Below are 19,057 nucleotides of genomic sequence, written 5' to 3' on the forward strand. Positions count from 1 at the left end.
CAACATTTGAGAGCAGGGACCGAGAGACATGGAGACATCGAGAGATCTGTGGGAGGGAGAGGGCTTTGGGGGGGAGGCATGTGAAAGGGGGGGGGGGGGGGAGAGGTATAAACATATGGACACTGCCAGGATTTCCAGGAAAGAAGTTGGAATTTCAAACAAGGTGGATCTGGGGTGAATTCGTGGGGGTAGAAAAGATCAAGGTTTTGGATGGGGGAAGATAAGAGATGGTGGTGAACAGCTGTTTTAAAGACCTGGAGGGAGGAGAGGGATTGAAGGGAGTGTGGGAGTTTGTTCCAGAGGTGGGAGAAAAGAGGAATGAAAGAGTGAAGGTGAACAGAGAGCCGAGATTTCGGCAGTTTAACCATCAGAGGGTTGCTGGCAGATCTTGTGCGACCTGTAGGAATATTTGGGGGACAGAGCACAGAGAGAGCTGGCCGGAGAGGAGTCGGTAGAAGACAGAAAGACCACCGACCTGCCTGCGGTGAGTGAGTGAAAGGCCCTCAGAGATAGCTTCATCGCGGGAGATTCCAATGATTTTGAAAGCTTTGGATTCAACAGCGTGAAGCCGAGCCAGGTGTGAGGCAGGAGCACCAGCCCATAGGGGAGAACAGTATTCCATTGAGCTGCGGATGAAAGCCTTGTATGTGGTGAGGAGCTCAGGTGTGCCGAGGAAGGACTTCGCACGACGGAGGATGCCCAGTCGGCGACTGGCTTTGGAGGCCAGCTTGGAAATGTGGTTTTCCCAAGAAAGATCATGGCAGATAGTGAGACCCAAAAGCTTGAGCGACAGAACTTCTTGGAGAGGATTGTTGAGAAAGTAGATGGGAGGGTTGTCCAGTCGATCTTTTCGGAGAGACATAGTAAGAGAGTGAGATTTGTCAGGATTGAAAGACATGTTCCACTTGTTTGACCAGTCTGTGATTTTGTCCAGGTCTTCAGAGAGTGAGGAGGCTGCAGACTGCCGATCTGAGGGAAGAGGAATGGAGCGGCAGAGAGTGGAGTCATCAGCAAAGAGATAGAGAGGATTTTCCAGAGAGTCGGAGAGATCATTGATAAAGACCAGAAAAAGCACAGGGCCCAGCACACTTCCTTGGGGAACTCCAGCCTGAACAGGAAGGGGAGATGAGAGAAATCCATTCAGGGCCACACGTTGAATACGACCAGAGAGGAAGTCCGCAAGCCATGCATGGAGATTTCCATGGATACCATAGGAGGAGAGTTTGGTGAGCAGAGCTGGGTGCCAGACCGTATCAAAGGCCCGTGATATGTCAAGGGAGACAGCTCTGATTTCCTGTTTGGCATTGAGGACCTCCATCCATTGTTGAGACAGCAGAAGCAGCATGTCCAGAGTAGAGTGACCTGGTCTGAAACCAAATTGATGATCAGAGATCAAGCCATTGGAGAAGAGGAAAGATTTCATATCCGAAGCAATGATGGATTCCATGACTTTGCTGATGATTGGGAGCAGGCTGATTGGTCTGTAGTTGCAAGGATCTGTTTTTGCACCTTTTTTGTGTAAAGCGGTAATGTTAGCTGATTTCCAGGATGCTGGCAGATGACCTTGAGCAAAAGATAGGGTGAAAAGAACAGAGAGAGGGTGAGATAGAGCGGCAGAGCAGGATTTTAGGACCCGTGGGCTGATGCCGTCTGGTCCAGTTGCAGAATCAGAGTCGAGGTTTGACAAAAACTCCTCCACCTTGTCAGGAGAGAAGGACACAGAGTCCAGGAGCAGTTGGGTTCGACTGGGAAAGGTGGGAACAGAGAGAGATCGGTTTGGGACTAAGGATTTTGAGGCGAACACAGAGTTGAGGCATTCGGCTTTGTCACGTGCGATGTCAACTGTGTGGCCATTTGAGGTAAGGGAGGGGATGGAGGCGGAACAAACACCAGAAACGGATTTGACCAGACGCCACCAGGATTTGGAGGAAGGAGACAGGTTTGAGAGTTCATTCTTGAGTGAGGAGAGATAGTGCTTCCTGGCACTCCTGAGGGTAGACACACACTTGTTCCGAGCATGGTGGAAGGAACTGAGATTGCCTTCAGTTGGATTAGCCTTCCAAGAGGCAAAGGCGAGTTGTTTCAGGGCAACTGCCTCACCACAAGATTCAGTGTACCATGGACGGGAGGAAGGGTAAGACAACTGAAGGCGAGATGGGATAAATCTGTGCATGAGAGAGATCAGTTTGCTTTGGAAGAATTCCCAGGAAGAATTGATGTCAGAGGCAGTGGAGATGGGAGACCAATCCAGACGATTGATGGCTGCTTGAAGACCGTCCCAGTCGGCCTGAGTGAAATGCCAGACGTCGACGCTGAGGAGGCTCTCTGAGAATGGCCAGAGAGATGTCCACTTTGACAAGCACATGATCAGAAGAACCGATTGGAGCAGAAGAAGAGCAGCAGACATTAGCAGGGAAGTTTGTCATAACCAAGTCTAGAAGAGAAGATACTCCATTGGCTGAGATCCGGGTCGGGAAATTGACAGATTGTGTCAATCCCAGTGAGTCACAGAAGTCCTTTGCTGAGGTGCCATGACTGGTGAGAGAGGAACCCACACCCAACCAGGTGGCATGATGACAGTTGAAGTCACCACATATGAGGAAGAGAGAGTTGGGATGAGTGGATAGAAGTTGGTCCATGTTGTCAGACAGTGAAATGTAGATGGAGTCATCACTGTTTGGGGGACGCTACAGAACACATATGAACAAAAGGTGGGAGCGGAGAGGAAGGCGTAACCAGAGGTACTCCTGCGGGTGAGGAGGAAAGAGGGCAGTGCAAGGAGAGTGAGGAAGAGAGTTTTTGACAAAGATAGCCACCCCACCACCAGGCCGAGGCTCAGGTCTATCATACCGGAGGAGGGAGTAACCAGGAAGAGATATTAAGGAATCAGAGACATCTTGAAGGAGGAAAGTCTCTGTTAAGCAGATCAAGTCTGGATTGTCAGAAGCAACCTGTATGGAGAGATCAGTCAGGTTTGAGCGAAGGCCCCGGATGTTTGAGGTCCATACCATCAATGAAGAGAGAGGGGGAGCATCGGGTACAGGACAGGGGAGGGGAGGAGTAGGGTAAGATGAAGGATGAGAGGGGGAGGTAGGGAGAGCAGTTGATAGTGTGTCAGATGTTGCAGAAGAGTTCCAAGAAAGGGAAGAAAGAGGAGGATGAAAGGTTTGATGGTGTGTATATGTTTGGACGTGTATATTGTAACGAATGTGGAAACGTTACAATGTGAACGTTACAAAAGTATGGTAACACCCTGTTAATGTAAATAATGGTCGCAGCCGTCCTCCTAGTTAATTCCATGAAACTTACACGCAGGTCACGATATATCTTTTAAATAGTGTATTTCCTTATTCCATGTAGGCTAAATATGTGTTTCCCACTAGATTGACTTTGCATTGTATCAAACAAAATAAGCGTAGGCCCTTCCAATTTCCCCAAACATCTCCGCTCTCCAAAGTTCCTTTCAAAAGGGGAGTTGTTTTCAATCCCGCAGGCCGCCATTGCCCATGTGCTTTGAGTCGGAGAAGAAAGGCGTGTCTCCACCTCGTCATAAGAGGGAAGGAGTGAACCAGCCCTAACAGCCAATCAGCACCGCGGTGAGCGACCCGGTAGGCGTGCCCTCGGAGCCGGCGGCTTGATTTCGCCCGAGGTGATAAAAGCGACTGTAAGGGACTGCTTTAAGAGATGACCTGGGAGATGAGCAAAGAGGCTGCACCAAGAGGAGCGGTGAGATGTGAAACGCTCCAAGCCAAAGAGGAGAGGTACTCGGCAAGGAAACCAGCTTTGGAGAGACGCGCTGAAAGGAGGGAGACGGCTCCACCACAAGAAGAGGAGCAGGTGTGCCGAACCAGCGCGTGACGTCTACCGCAGCGGATACGCGACGGAGGGTTTTCCTGCCAAAACCGCGAGGAATTGCGAGCTGCTGCCTCCCTCTCAAGCAATCCACCTCAAGCCCTACCTGCCTGCAATATCCCCTGTGTAAGTGTGAACGTCCTGTCCTGCTCGTTGTCTTGGGGTTAAGTAAAAATGAATAGTGTAAGTTAACGATTCGCTGTGTTACTGCTTCTTCCATCCATTGCTTGTGTGTGTATAATAAATCTGTTCTTCCTCCGTATTCTTCTTCTTCTTCTTTTTCATTCTCTTTCGGTCGCTTTAGAGGTTTCCCGATTGAATATCTGTGGGGCGATCTGGTCAACGTCGGGTGGAATCGGGTTCTAATCGGGGAGTAACAGTTCGGACGCGGTTAAATACATCACCGCTCGGTCAATATAACATCTAAAGCCGCGTCTGTAACATTTGGTTGTCAGGAGTTGGATTCGGACCTGGGACTAAATTTGTTAGGCCCAAATTTTGGAACACCAATTGTACTATTAGAGTAACAATTGGTGTCGAGGAGGGAGATCGGACCCGAAATCGGACCCGAAGCGTGCTTAACGCGCTCAAAATTACAAGCTGCCGAAATTTATTTTGTTTTATAAAGCAAAACCCGAATTTTGAGATCGCGCCATGGACAATCAAGGCGATCGGATGGCGGTGGGAGAGATAGACAGGGTGGAATCGACCCAGGACCTCGGGGAAATGTATGTGGAGGAAAGGGAGGAGGAGAAAAATGGCAATGTGGTTGCGGAGGTTTCAGACGCACAAAATGGTGCTCTCGCGCACGTGGTTGAGGGGGCCACGGCCGCGGAACCAATGAGCGCGACCCAAATGCAAGCCTTCATGACCCAATTCATGGTGGAAATGCAGAAAAAAAACGATAGTGAGAAAATGGAAAGCAGAAAAATGGGGGCCCTTATGGAGAGGCTAGAAGCAAAAATGGGGGTAATGGGAAACCAAATTGAAGCAACAACGAACGGAATGAGGGCCGATAGAGAGGCAAGGGAGCAGAGGGACAGAGACCGCAAGTTGGGTGAAAGGGTCCCAGGGGTGCACGAGGAAGTAACGCGGGTCGAAAAGCGCTGGTTGAGCGAAGCGGAGGAAAGCGCGGGTACAATGACGGGGGTAGAAATCGCGACACGGGGTTTGGAAAAGCCGACGACCGATGAGGTAGAGGAAATTTTATTAAAGCCAACGGTCGTCGAGGTGAGTACAGAAAAAGCGGAAGTGGGCATTGAAATTGAAGAGATGACGGAGGTAGCCCGGGAATTGCAGGGAGAAATGGAATATGTGCAAAGTCCCTGCTCACATCACGATGCTGTGCTTAACCCAAATGGAAGTTTGCAGGTTCGCGTGGAGAAAAGGCTCCCCCAGGTGAGTCGTGCTGTTGTGTATTGTGCGGGGAGATTTTGTAAGAGGATGTTTAGCGACAAAAGAATTTTCGCGCGCTTGGGATCGAGAAAGCACCCGGGCGTTGGTGAAGGGTCCCGTGTGAGTGGAAATGGCACGCGTGGGAGGAAAAAGTGTGCGTCGGCGAGTGGGTGTGTTATAAAGTGTGGGAGTGAAACCGAGTGCGAGCGAGAATGCACGTCGGTGTGTACGGGGTGTGACACAGGGAGTGAGAGCAATACGGAGTGCACGCCCATGGTGAGTGTTACGGAGGACGTAACGGAGGAGAGGTGTGGACCGAAGTGTGCGCAAGAGGTGTGGTGTGTAACAGAGAGAGCGTTGGTGGAATGTACGGACGGCGTTGGAACGCCAGGTTTTGTGAGGGTGAAAGGGATAGCGTATGCTTGTAAGCATGCAAGTAAAGCATCGACGGTAACCAGGTTAGCGGTTAGGGCGACGGATAGCCGCTGCGAGCGCTCGGTGCGAGGGTTGTTGGGTGCGAGGCCCGGCGCGGGTCGATGCTGCGTCGCTTCTCTTCGAAGCGTCGTTGCCGATTCGGGCTTGGCCCCGCCCCGCACGGTCGAGTCCGGGCTTTGTCGGGCGAGGCGACCGGTCCGGTTCGAGGGCGAGTGGGAGGAAGCGGAACGGTGCCCCCTCGTGGGGACGGGGTTCCGACCGGGGGAGATTGAGCCATCGGGCCCGGGACCGCAAGGTGCCGCGCCGAGATGGTGCGTGGAATCTCGGTCCAACCAAACCACCTCCCTTGAACCGAAAGCCGGACGGATTCAACCTGCAGGCGACCAAACCACCCGAATTCATTGCTCGGCTTTACGAACCGAGTTTAATGATGTCACGGCGCACCGAGAGGATCTAATAAGTAGACGGGTGATGGTGATAGTGATAGTGATTTGATACGAAATTTAGAAAAGTGAGTAGAATTGGCAGTAAATGGAAAATTTTTGAATTGGTTGGAATCTGGACGAACGAAATTGATAGGAGAGACCCCCGATGTGGTGGGATGGCAAATCCACCATCCCTCACAGGTTGGGGCAAATGCGCAATAGCTTATGGGGTGTATGGCAGTGAAAACTAGCCCGGGTGGGTTAGGTTATATTGTAGGGATCTAGCGAAGCTGACATTAGGTAACGTTAAGATTAGTTAGTGACTGATACCTGTAGTGGGGACGCAGGTAGTTTAGTGTGGATGATAATGACGTGGGAGCGCAATAGTTTAAAGGGACGACTGGGATGCGCAAGTTTCAGAGGGGAGTAGTTAGCTGAGATGATGCCGTGTGTGTGAGGATTGAACAGGTGAGAATGGAACAGGTGTGATTGCGCAGGTGTGCAACTGAACAGGAGTGTGGAGCAGTGTATGAGGCAGTAGTGGTGATTGCGTGTTGTGTTGACCAAATGGTCCAGGAAGAAAGGAGGGTGCAGGTGGCACCAGGTGTGAGGGCACAGGTGTGCAACAACAGGTGTATGTGGCTGTGTGGAATAAATGGTAGTGTGGAATATCTGGAGTATTGGAATGGATGGTCGTGGAGTGAGAATGGTGGAAAATGTGGAGTGGAGTGGATGGTGCGAAGGTGTGAATGGGGGAAGAGTGGACCCCCATCACGGATACCCGGGGTGGGTAGTGTAAGTGTTAGGTAGAGGGTACAGGTAAATTGTGGTTGGATATTGGCATCTGTGGTGCGGGTGACAGAATGGTATTTGGATGGGTGCATTAGTGTTGTGGAAATGGCTGGGCGTGTAGCCTGTTAGTGTGTGTAGTTGTTTGGGCGCTCCACCACTGTAAGGATGTCGGCCAGGTGAGGCCGCAGGTGGGCTCTGGGAGCCGGTAGTAGTTGTTGGGGATGGGGCCCGAGGATCCGGAGGACGGACCCGGGTAGCCCAGTGCCAGAGGGCACCGAGTGGGGTGACAGAGCCAGGAGGGGCCTGCCCCAGTTAGATAGGTTAGGGTGAGGAGCTAGGTAAGCTCGGGTGGCAACTACAGTGGTGGAGGTGTGCAGGTGGGTAGACCTGTTGGGAGAGCTAGACGTCGCAGCCCAGAAATTGTGCGAGAGCACCGGGAGATGAATCGGGGGAGTGAGACCCCAAATTGAGAAGCACCACAGTTTGGTCAATGGGAATTGGTTTTTAGAACCCATAGTGTAAGTTGGCCAATGGATTGGCAGGGAAAGACCCCGGGTAGTGTAAAGTGTGTTAAAGTCATTTAGAAAATAGTTAGGATGAAGGATCTCCTCGCACCATCTGCATCCACTCACCTGAGGTGACAGGTACTCCACACCATGCCATGTTTTGATTATTTTTTATGATGCAAATGTTTGGGTTGTGAGACGCATCATGACGTGGGTGTGACATTGTGCGTAATTCCATCTCTCCCTCCTTATGAGGATTGATGATGAATTGGTGATGGCAAATTTTGAGGTAGAGGGATTGTGGTGACGAATTTGGTATAGGGGAAATATGGGGAAGACGTGACAGTAGTGACGAATTGGTAATGTGTAGATTTTGTACATATGGGGTAAGGGCAAGGGCAAGGGTAGGGTAGGTGACAGGGGGGTGACGTACGGTAGGGACGAGCTTTCTCACTTCGCCCTCCGTACGCATTTCACCTTGCATTGCCTTATTGACGTGTACCCTTGTGACCTTACCCCTCGCTCAATTGTCTTTCTTTTGTCTCCCACATGACCTGTGCGCCATTGGGTGCCGATGGGAGCGTGCGTGAGGTGGCCATTGTGCGCCCGAGATTCCCAGAACCAGCATGCATTGCGTTGATGTACCACTGTATGGACCGCTGTTCTGCGGCCAAGTACCACTTGATGGACCCCAGGTTCTGGGGCAGGGCACCTCTGTTGGAGACCGGCCATAGTGGCCAGGGAATCTTGCTTGCGGACCTCGGTAAGGAGGCACCTATGCCAAACAGGTGGACCACCCTTAGTTGGCCCCTGAGGCCCTAAATAAAAATGGACACAAGTTGTGCTTTTTATTATTTCCAACTAGGCCGCATGAAGCCAGAAGACGTCGGGAAGAACATCGGCCCAGCAGAGAAAGAGAAGACCACCACCAGTTGTTTTGTTGTGTTTATTATGAACCATGGTGACTGCGCACCGAGTGGTGCTTTTGGTGCTTTGTGGTGCTTTTGGTGCTTTGTGGTGCTTTTGGTGCTTTTGGGTGCTTTGGTGGTATTGGTACTGGTGCATCGATGCAATGCGTGCTGTCTCCTCCCTCCCAACAGGAATTTCTTTTTCTTGTTCCCTAAAAAGAAACAAAAAACAAAAACAAAAAAAAACACAGGTCCTGGGTTGCGTTGTAAATAAGAAATCACGTCATTGTAAATAATGCTCCCCACCGTAAATGTATAGTTTGAGAATAATTCCGTAATTCGGTTAGCTGTGGGCTTGAGTCTGTTAGACAGGGTGCAATGCAATAGGGGGACATACTTATTGGTGTTTTAAGATTGTCACACTCAGGGTCAGGTTAATTGTAGAGGGAATTACACCTACGTGTCACACTAAGTTAAAGTTTAGTAGGCCCGAGTACGGGCCTGAAGAAAGGAGGGTGCAGTGTAACGAATGTGGAAACGTTACAATGTGAACGTTACAAAAGTATGGTAACACCCTGTTAATGTAAATAATGGTCGCAGCCGTCCTCCTAGTTAATTCCATGAAACTTACACGCAGGTCACGATATATCTTTTAAATAGTGTATTTCCTTATTCCATGTAGGCTAAATATGTGTTTCCCACTAGATTGACTTTGCATTGTATCAAACAAAATAAGCGTAGGCCCTTCCAATTTCCCCAAACATCTCCGCTCTCCAAAGTTCCTTTCAAAAGGGGAGTTGTTTTCAATCCCGCAGGCCGCCATTGCCCATGTGCTTTGAGTCGGAGAAGAAAGGCGTGTCTCCACCTCGTCATAAGAGGGAAGGAGTGAACCAGCCCTAACAGCCAATCAGCACCGCGGTGAGCGACCCGGTAGGCGTGCCCTCGGAGCCGGCGGCTTGATTTCGCCCGAGGTGATAAAAGCGACTGTAAGGGACTGCTTTAAGAGATGACCTGGGAGATGAGCAAAGAGGCTGCACCAAGAGGAGCGGTGAGATGCGAAACGCTCCAAGCCAAAGAGGAGAGGTACTCGGCAAGGAAACCAGCTTTGGAGAGACGCGCTGAAAGGAGGGAGACGGCTCCACCACAAGAAGAGGAGCAGGTGTGCCGAACCAGCGCGTGACGTCTACCGCAGCGGATACGCGACGGAGGGTTTTCCCGCCAAAACCGCGAGGAATTGCGAGCTGCTGCCTCCCTCTCAAGCAATCCACCTCAAGCCCTACCTGCCTGCAATATCCCCTGTGTAAGTGTGATCGTCCTGTCCTGCTCGTTGTCTTGGGGTTAAGTAAAAATGAATAGTGTAAGTTAACGATTCGCTGTGTTACTGCTTCTTCCATCCATTGCTTGTGTGTGTATAATAAATCTGTTCTTCCTCCGTATTCTTCTTCTTCTTCTTTTTCATTCTCTTTCGGTCGCTTTAGAGGTTTCCCGATTGAATATCTGTGGGGCGATCTGGTCAACGTCGGGTGGAATCGGGTTCTAATCGGGGAGTAACAGTTCGGACGCGGTTAAATACACCACCGCTCGGTCAATATAACATCTAAAGCCGCGTCTGTAACAATATGTTTGGACGTGTATATGTGTGTACGTGTGTTTGTGTGTACTTGTATATGTGTGTACGTGTATATGTGTGTACGTGTATATGTGTGTACTTGTATATGTGTGTATGTGTATATGTGTGTATGTGTGCGTGTATATGTGTGTACTTGTATATGTGTGTACGTGTATATGTGTGTACGTGCATATATATGTATGTGTGGACGTGTATATGTGTGTACGCATGTGTGATGAAAATGAAGGTGACTCCACACACACACTCCAGATCATGAGCTTTAATCCACATGAATTCAGCAGCATCTATAAAAGAATGATATACTGGAAAGCAAGCATTCCTCAATCATAATATAAGGCAGTGTCATATCAAGCATACTATCTCTCTTACCCACTTATAGCCAGGCAATTGCAGAGTAATCCATCTCGCTACAAACCAGCTCTTTTATAAGCTGCGAGCGGATGAAGAAGGAACTGCATCGGTTAATAACCATAGTTTCATATCATTCACCCACCAGTTAAGTTTCCGCCAGCACGCTTGTCTATATGTATAAAATATATAAAAACCTACAGCTTCTAGTCTACGTCACATCCAAGGGAATCCTTTACAACCCCAAGCGCTGTGGCCTGCGACATTCAAGCCCGGCCCGAGTACAATAGCTCACAGTCCCACGCTCAGAAGCCGTCAAACAAGGCGAATCCGAAATACCCCCATCAGAGTCCCCCGACGGCCCGTGAGTCATGGCTCCTTCGGGTTGTGCAGGATCCAAAGAGGCCTTGTCCGTGACAGGAGCCGACCGCACAGGTGCCGGGGCTATGAGCGGTTCTGATGGGCGCTCGGCAGTCGGGCCCGACGTATCCCCATCACTCGGCCCTACCCCCGAGCTCTCTCCACATGGAGCTAAATGTCGTATTGACACGGTTACTAAACGTCCGTCGGACATCCGAACATTCGCAAACTCGGGGTTCGCCTCCAGCACATCAACGAGATCGACGGAAGGCTCATACTTACTTTGACGTACTGAACGCTTCAAAAGCACGGGCCCGGACTCGGCCAACCACCCGGACAATGACAGACCACTCGCGCTGCGACGCTGGAAGCGAAACATGCGTTCGTGCGGTGTTTCATTAGTCGCCGTACATAGTAAAGTCCGTATCGCATGTAAAGCCTCGGGCAAAGCCTGAGGCCATTGTTGCAGTCCCAATGACCGCGTCCACAGCCTCATCTCCACGGCCTTCCAGACTACTCCATTAAAACGCTCCACCTGTCTGTTACCCTGCGGATTATATGGAGTCCTCTGACTGGCAGCAATTCTACGCTCGTCAAGAAAAGTCTTCACCTCCTGAGACACAAAAGCAGCACCCCGATCCGAGTAGACAAAAGCAGGATACCCGAACAGGAGAAACAGCTGACGGAGGCACCGAATTATGGTGGCAGACAACATGTCCGAACACGGAAATGCAAAAGGAAAGTGAGAATATTCGCCCACAACCATCAACATATACCGTAGCGACCCTGATGATGGTAAAGGTCCTTTGAAATCAATGCATAATCACTCCCAAGTACGTCCGGCCTGAATAAGGGTACCCGGCGGTGGCTTGTAAAACCTAGGTTTCAGCTCAGCGCACACAGGGCATTTCCGACATAATCGTTTGACGTCATCCACCGAGAAGGGCAAATTACAGCAGCGAACAAAATGGGCAAGTCGTGTAACACCCGGATGACATAATGATTCATGTATGACCCGCGGATCATCAGAGGTCATGCCAGCACAATCCAGTCTAGATAACGCGTCAGCCGCCAGATTTTCGCGTCCTGGCCGGTAGATTATGTCAAAGCAATAGTCAGCCAGTTCTACCCTCCACCTATAAATTTTCTCATTCTTGATGCGTTGTGGGTGCCGATGGCCATACGTGAAAGCGACCGACTGCTGATCAGTCACGAGATCAAATTTCATGCCCAGAAGCAAATGGTGCCACTGTCTGACAGACTCAACGACCGCATACGCCTCTTTCTTGATAGCAGAGTGCTTGCGTTTGGTCGGGGCCAAAGTATGTGAAAAAAAGGCAACTGGTCGACCCCCCCTGCGTGAGGGTCGCCGTGATCACGCAGTCTGAGGCATCTGTCTCAACTAGGAATGGTATTGTGTCGTCAATGGAAGTCACGCACTCCCCCGCGATATTTTCCTTCAGATGTTGAAAGGCGTCCTTGGCAGCCCATGTGAGAGGGAAGGCCTTACAATCCACCAAAGGCCTTATCTTCTCTGAGTAACCTTGGACCCACCGGCTATAATGTGCAAAAAGCCCTAAGGCACGCCTCAGAGACGCCTGATCACACGGAGCCGCCATCACGAGCAAGGGCCGGAGGCGCTCGGCATCAGGCTTTATCTCATCCCTGGACACCATGTACCCAAGGAGGTCTATTGTTTTAGTAGTGTTAGGGATTTTAATTAATTTAGCCTTGAATGATACTCATTGACTCAATAATTAAGGTCCAAACTCATTTCAGAAGACAATCAGTTGATTTAATGACACATGGGAATTCTCGATTCACTGGTACCAAAGGTATTTACAGAACACACTTCAATTTCAAGTTACACATACACGAATAAAATGAAATCACCACGCTACATTCTACACACATTCAAACATGCAATGAACCGAGTGCCTCCCCGATCTTCTGCAGCATGGCTATTTATGGTCAGAGATGAAAGAGGGAGGTCAAATAAGGTTCAGAGAGATAACAGGCATTTCGTGATTCAGTCACTCCTTGGCTCAGCTTTTCCCTCGTTATCTTCACCTCTCTCCCGGCCACGAATGTAAACAGAGATTTCTAACTGTCTTACAAAATTAACAGAATTCACTGCTCCTATGAGATCGTGCATGAAGACATCTGCTCTTTCTCAATCTCCCTCTCTAGGAGAAAAACAGGGTTGGGAAAGTTCAAATGAGTGAGAGTAACTAAACTATTTCTATCTCATTGTCATTACAATACATTTTATTAATTTAGAGGATCAGGGACAAGTTTGAATTTAAATGTCTGCGACAACCCGCTCACCCCTTGGCTTGCAGAAGTTCCCCTACCTCCACAGTAGCATAGTGACACTTATCCTCATTGAAGGTCAGATTGTACTGTCGCACCACGTCCAGGAATCGTTTCAAGTTAGTATTGTGGCCCTCCTGGGTATGTCCGCAAACCGTCACGTTATCCACGTACACGAAAATGTCCTGTAATTACTCTTCAGCCAATATGTCATCGATTGCGCATTGAAAGCAAGTACACCATTCGTTACCCCAAACGGTATACGACGGAATTGATACAGCCGTTGTCCAGACTGGAACCCTGTATATGGCCTGTCTGACTCGCGTATAGGTAGGTATCTGATGATATGCGCTTATCAAATCCAAAGTACTAAAGATGCGGAACTTAGCCACCTCCCGTACTAGATCATCTATCTTTGGCTAGAGGATACACGTCTAATTGTGTAAATTGATTAATCGTCTGTGAATAATAGACGACCAAGCGCTTCCGGTGATTATCCGTGTGCACAACAAGCACCTGGGCTCTCCATGGAGACCTACTCGGCTCTACAATACCCTCCTGTAGCAAGTGCTTAGTCTCATCCACAATGTACTGAGTGTCGGCACGAGTACACCGTTGGGACATCACAGTTTGTGGTTTACAATCGGCCGTCAAGCTAGGGAAAAGAGCCGGGGGATCGATGGCCATTTTGGCCAGACCCCAAACCGAAAGTGTATTCCCCCCTTTACCAAATTGCATTTCTAATCGCCCATGTCGGCGCAGGAAATCGTGCCCAAGAAGCACTTCCGCACATAAATTAGCCATTTACATGAGTTTGACGTTGGGATACGACACATTGTTCACAACAAGGTTAAGAGTACACAAGCCTTGGTGTGGACCCACAGCCCCAAAGAAGCCAGGTAAATGTGACATTAGGGCGGATCATACTCAGGTGCCAAAATGAATCTGAAGGAAATCCTAACATGAGGGGTGTCTATAGTATGTGTTTTTTATGGGGAATTCAAATATGAGTTTATTTTTTGGATAGGATAACTCTAACCTACATCAATTTGTATTTCTAAATTGCCAATTTTACCCTTTCGAACCCCTTTATAAGATATTAAAAGATATAAGGGAAATCATTCATATTGACACAGCCAAATCAAATGTACATATTTATTAACAGGTGAACTGCATGTATATCACTGGTTACAATTACAAAGATCAATCTCCTTACTTCTTGAACTTTACCAGGTTGCACAAGTCCTGCTTTGACTCATTCGACTTTGAATTTGACTTTGCCCTCAACATCGACGGTATCCCAGTATCCACCTCCCCTCACATCCGGAATCTTGGCGTCATCTTTGACCAAACCCTTTCCTTCGACAAATACACTAAACAGATCACAAAGTCAGCCTTCTTTCACCTGAAAAACATTGCCCGTCTCCGCTCATCCCTCTCCTCCACGGCTGCAGAAACCCTCATCCACGCCTTCATCACCTCCCGTCTGGACTACTGCAATAGCCTCCTCTATGGTTCACCCTCAAAAATCACCAATAAACTCCAATACATTCAGAACTCCGCTGCCCGTCTACTCACTCATTCCCGGACCCGTGACCACATCACCCCCGTCCTTTACAAGCTTCACTGGCTCCCCATCCCCCAGAGAATCCAGTACAAAATTCTCCTCTTGACATACAAAGCCCTCCATAACCTGGCCCCATCCTACCTGGCTGACCTCCTCTCCAGACACACTCCCACCCGCAACCTCCGCTCTGCTGGTACCAACCTCCTGACCCCCTCCATCCGGACCAAATTCAGATCCTGGGGGGACAGGGCCTTCTCCATCGCTGCTCCCACCCTCTGGAACTCACTACCTCACACCATCAGAGACTCCTCCTCACTCACCACATTCAAAACATCACTAAAGACCCACCTGTTCAACGCTGCATTCAACATTCAACCCACAGCATTTAACCCCTGACTATCTCTTCTCCTTCTCCCTCCTTTTGCTTTAAATATTTCCCTATTGATTCTTGTCTTGTCTTTTTGATTCTTGTCTTATATATATGCCGTATATCGCTGCTGTTTGTTTTCTTGATTCTTGTCTTTTTGCAATTGTTGTTTTCATGTATTGTTATGCATTATGTTTTCCACTCTGTCAAAGCGCCTTTGGGCTTCTGGAAAAGCGCTATACAAAATAAATGAATTATTACTATTATTATTATTCTTGGACATCAGCCTCCTGCTGGCCTCCTGAGCCCTGATGCCTCCATCCCTCTTCTCCTGTGAGAAGTACTTAGCAGAAGCCTCAGTCACCATTTTAACAACCCTCTCAATGCTTTGTGTGTGGCAAGGCCAGTTGAGCACCACCATGGGGGTGTTGATGAAGTTCTTCACCTCCGAGGTGCTTAGGGAGCAGGTGAGAGGTGGCTCTGACACACCTTCTGACCAGCTGATCAAGTTACCAATGCTGGAAGCATCACAGTTGATGTCAGGTGTCTTTCTGGTCCTGACAGAGGAGTCCCCCAGCTGAGTGTCTGGGTCCCCCTCTCCCCTGATGGCCAGGATTCTCTCCACCCCCTCAGTCCTCTCCTTCTGATCCTCAGAGCACAGCAGTGTTTGGAGGATGGCTTCACTGTGGGCATACCAAGCAGATCTTCTCACAGTCGGCATCACAAGGTCCAGCACCTCCTTCCTCTGGGACTTGAGGCAGTCCAGCTGAAACAAGATGTGCCTAGGCCCTTCGATCCAGGAGTGCTTGACTTTCACGTTGAACCAACATGGATAATACATTTGTGACATGTGGCTTGTCCCATGGTCCATCCATAGCGTTGCACCAGAGCTTGACTGACGAAACTCGTACTACTTCCGCTGTCCACCAAAGCATCGGCCGGCATCCCTTCCACGAGCACTGGCTGGTACTTCAAAGTACTGGCAGCACGGCGCTTTGCAGACTGCGTGATATTCCCGGGTCCCCGGAGCGCGACAAGCGTGAGGTGTTGGTTCCAGCGAGGGTCACGCGCCGTGCTTTGGCCGTGCGGCAAACCTTCGCGAAGTGGCCTTTCCGACCACAATCATGACATAAAGCATCTCTTGCGGGAAATGTCGCCCGAGCGTGACATTTATTGACGCAGAGGTAACATTTGGCATTTTCTGAAGAAGAAGAAGTGGTGGCAGCAGCACTCGAGCTCTCCTCTTCCACAGCCGGTGGCGCGGTGGCAGATACTGGAGCTGCGGAAGAATGATAGATTGATCGGGTGGGAGAGCTGGCTCTGCGTGAGCCTCGGCAACTGCCCCCGCGGTTATGTAAGGGCTGCCGTACGCCTCCGCCCGAGTTTGGGCCAGCTGCAAAACACGAGCCTGCTCGAATGCTTGCAGAAACGACATAGTAGTTTTCTTGAACAACCTTAGCCTTATAGTCAGTGAAGCAATGCCTGCCACAAATGCACCCCGCATTAGATCATCTGTCGCCTCCGCGACCGTTCGTGGTTCCACCAGGCAATCTTTCCCGAGTCGTCTCAACTCCTGGAGGTAGTGTTCGAGGCTCTCCGACGGATCCTGTTGTCGACTCGCGAGCATGTTGCGGCCGTACAGGGTGCTTCTTGGTTTGACGTAGACGTCTTTGAAGGTCTCTACTGCGGTCTCACACGTTTCACAGTGAGAGATGTAGTCATAGACAGTGTCACTCACATGGCAGGTCAGTATCGAGAGCTTTTGCGGCTCAGACAGCTCAGGTACCACGGCAATGTAGTTCTGGAGGGAGCTATACCAATGTCCCCATTGGCCTGCGGCATTCGTCACCTGGGGATCCCCACAGAACGTCTCGAGTCGAAGCAGCTTGTCCATGATCCACAAGCGAAGGATTCAAGTGGATTAAAATGTGATTAAAATCAAGGTGAGTCCACACACAAACTCCAGATCATGAGCTTTAATCCACTTGAATTCAGCAGCATCTATAAAAGAATGATATTCTGATAAGCAAGCATTCCTCAATCATAATATAAGGCAGTGTCATATAAAGCATACTGTCTTTCTTACCGACTTATAGCCAGGCAATTGCAGAGTAATCCCTCTCGCTACAAACCAGCACTTTTATAAGCTGCGAGCGGATAAAGAGGGAACTGCATCGGTTAGTAACCATAGTTTCATATCATTGTGTATGTAGCTGCACAGCCTGGGCATGTTTCAGGGCTCACACCTGCCCAGTATCTGAGCCCCCCTCTCGACCTCGCAGGCTGAATCCAGAGGAAAGACTACAGTGTGCAGCTGTGTGGTGTTCCAGTATAAACTCACCTTCTTCATCAGAAGGTAAATATGGCCCTGTGCCTCCTCAAAAACTAATCGAAAGGGTTGTTTCATGCCTGCCACAGTCATCGCCACTGTCCGCGCATCCAGGTTTATCCAGTGCTTCGCCCCGGGTGAAAGAAACTCCCTACAAAGTGCAGACTTATTTTGAGTAAGTGATGATAAACTTGATGGAGTTATACCATAAAAAACAATAAAAACAACAACACTAAATTACACAGCAAAATATGTTTAAGCCGTGCATCTTCTCATGATGCTGCACATTCCTCATACCATTAAACATCATACCCAATAAAGTAGGAATATTTGTCTCAAGAAGAAATATAATTGAACAGAAAATGGTAAAATGTTGCTTTGCTAATATTATACAAAATTATATTGTTTATATGGTTTTAGCTATAATACGTACATGATAGAATATGCTCAAGAGTTTATCCAAAAGTCATAATCTTGGCAAAGCTGTGTTTATACCTACGGTACACTGAATTCTGTGGCGAGGTAGTTGCTCTGAAACAATTTGCCTTCTCTTCCTGGAAGGCAAATCTGACCGAAGGCAACCTCAGTGTATTCCACAAAGTCTGCAACACGTGTGTCCACTCCCAGGAGAGGGACAAAACAATATCTGTTCAACCTCAGGAATGAACTTTCAAACTCGTCTCCCTCTTCTAAAACCTGGTGGCACCTTGTTACACCTGTCTCTGGAGTATACTCCCCTTCCATCCCTACCCTCTCTTCAGCAGAAGGCCAAATGAATCAATTCTGTGTTTCCTTCAAAATCTTATGTCCCCAACCCCTCACTCTCGTACTCATCCTTCCCTGTCGCACCTAACTGCTCTTGGACTCTGTGTCTTTTACACCTGAGAAGGTAAAGATGGTTCTTTCAACCCTCGACATAAGGGTCAAACACAATGCATGGAGTAGTGTCACATGTTCGATGAGACCAGGTAGGACGGTCAGGTTGTCCCTTTTCTCAATATCATTAATGAGCCAACTACATGTTTACCGGAAATCCAGTGGTGAAAAGCAATTCTCCTGAAACTACATGGTATTTATAGAATACAAAACACAAAAAGACAAAAGACAGACAGGGGTGAAAACATAACCTCCGTCCACCTTCACTTCACTGGTGGAGGTAACGAGTTATACCTTTGTGGAAGTACAGGTGGAAGTTTCACCTCCTTGTCTGACGAAGGGTTAATACCTGAAACACCAGCGTGCTTTCCTTCCCTCAGTATTTAGCATTCCTGTGTCATCCTTCAGTTGATAAAACTTACCGTTACAGGTGGAAAATTCTCCATAAATTCATAAATTTATGATGTCATCACTCACGTGGTCTGGCAGCAATATTGGATCAAAGGAAAAAAAAACCCTTCAGAAACAGAAGAGTTCGCTGCACCAAGATGACTGCGCAGGGTAAGTATTCCATGAATACCATCTAGTTTTTTTAAGTGATTCTTCACCGTTGAGAGATAGGGCTAAAAACAATATACAGGCTAGGACGGTATCTCAAAACGTTATGCACAGATTCGGACAAAACTTGGTGGACACCACCATCTCTTATCTTTCCTCATCCAAAACCTTGATCTTTTCTACCCCCGTTAAAACACCCCAGATCCACCTCTTTCAATCTCCGTCTTCATTCCTGAAATTTCTCGTTGTGTCAATTTGCTTTATACCGTGAACCCTCCCCCCCTCCCCCCCCCCTCCACCTCCACACCTCATCCCTGGCCCTCTCCCTTCCACAGATCTGCCAACATCCCTGTTCTCCACTGTTGTTGTGCTTGTATGCTCTCCTCTCTCTCCTCC

The 19,057-nt window shown here is 49.0% G+C and overlaps 1 protein-coding gene across 1 annotated transcript in view; it reads right to left on the reverse strand.

Annotated features, from left to right (window-relative positions):
• The window catches only part of LOC137434541 (regulator of G-protein signaling 11-like), a 143,247-nt gene that overhangs the window by 39,026 nt on the left and 85,164 nt on the right, over nucleotides 1-19,057 (reverse strand). Inside the window, exon 14 of the mRNA XM_078785664.1 lies at nucleotides 17,240-17,378. Within this exon, the coding sequence (XP_078641790.1) occupies nucleotides 17,240-17,378 (139 nt within the window). The remainder of the gene's footprint in view (nucleotides 1-17,239; nucleotides 17,379-19,057) is intronic.

The sequence above is a fragment of the Myxine glutinosa genome, chromosome 10 (assembly GCF_964187855.1).
Source record: "Myxine glutinosa chromosome 10, kmMyxGlut1.1, whole genome shotgun sequence".
Taxonomy (NCBI): domain Eukaryota; kingdom Metazoa; phylum Chordata; class Myxini; order Myxiniformes; family Myxinidae; genus Myxine; species Myxine glutinosa.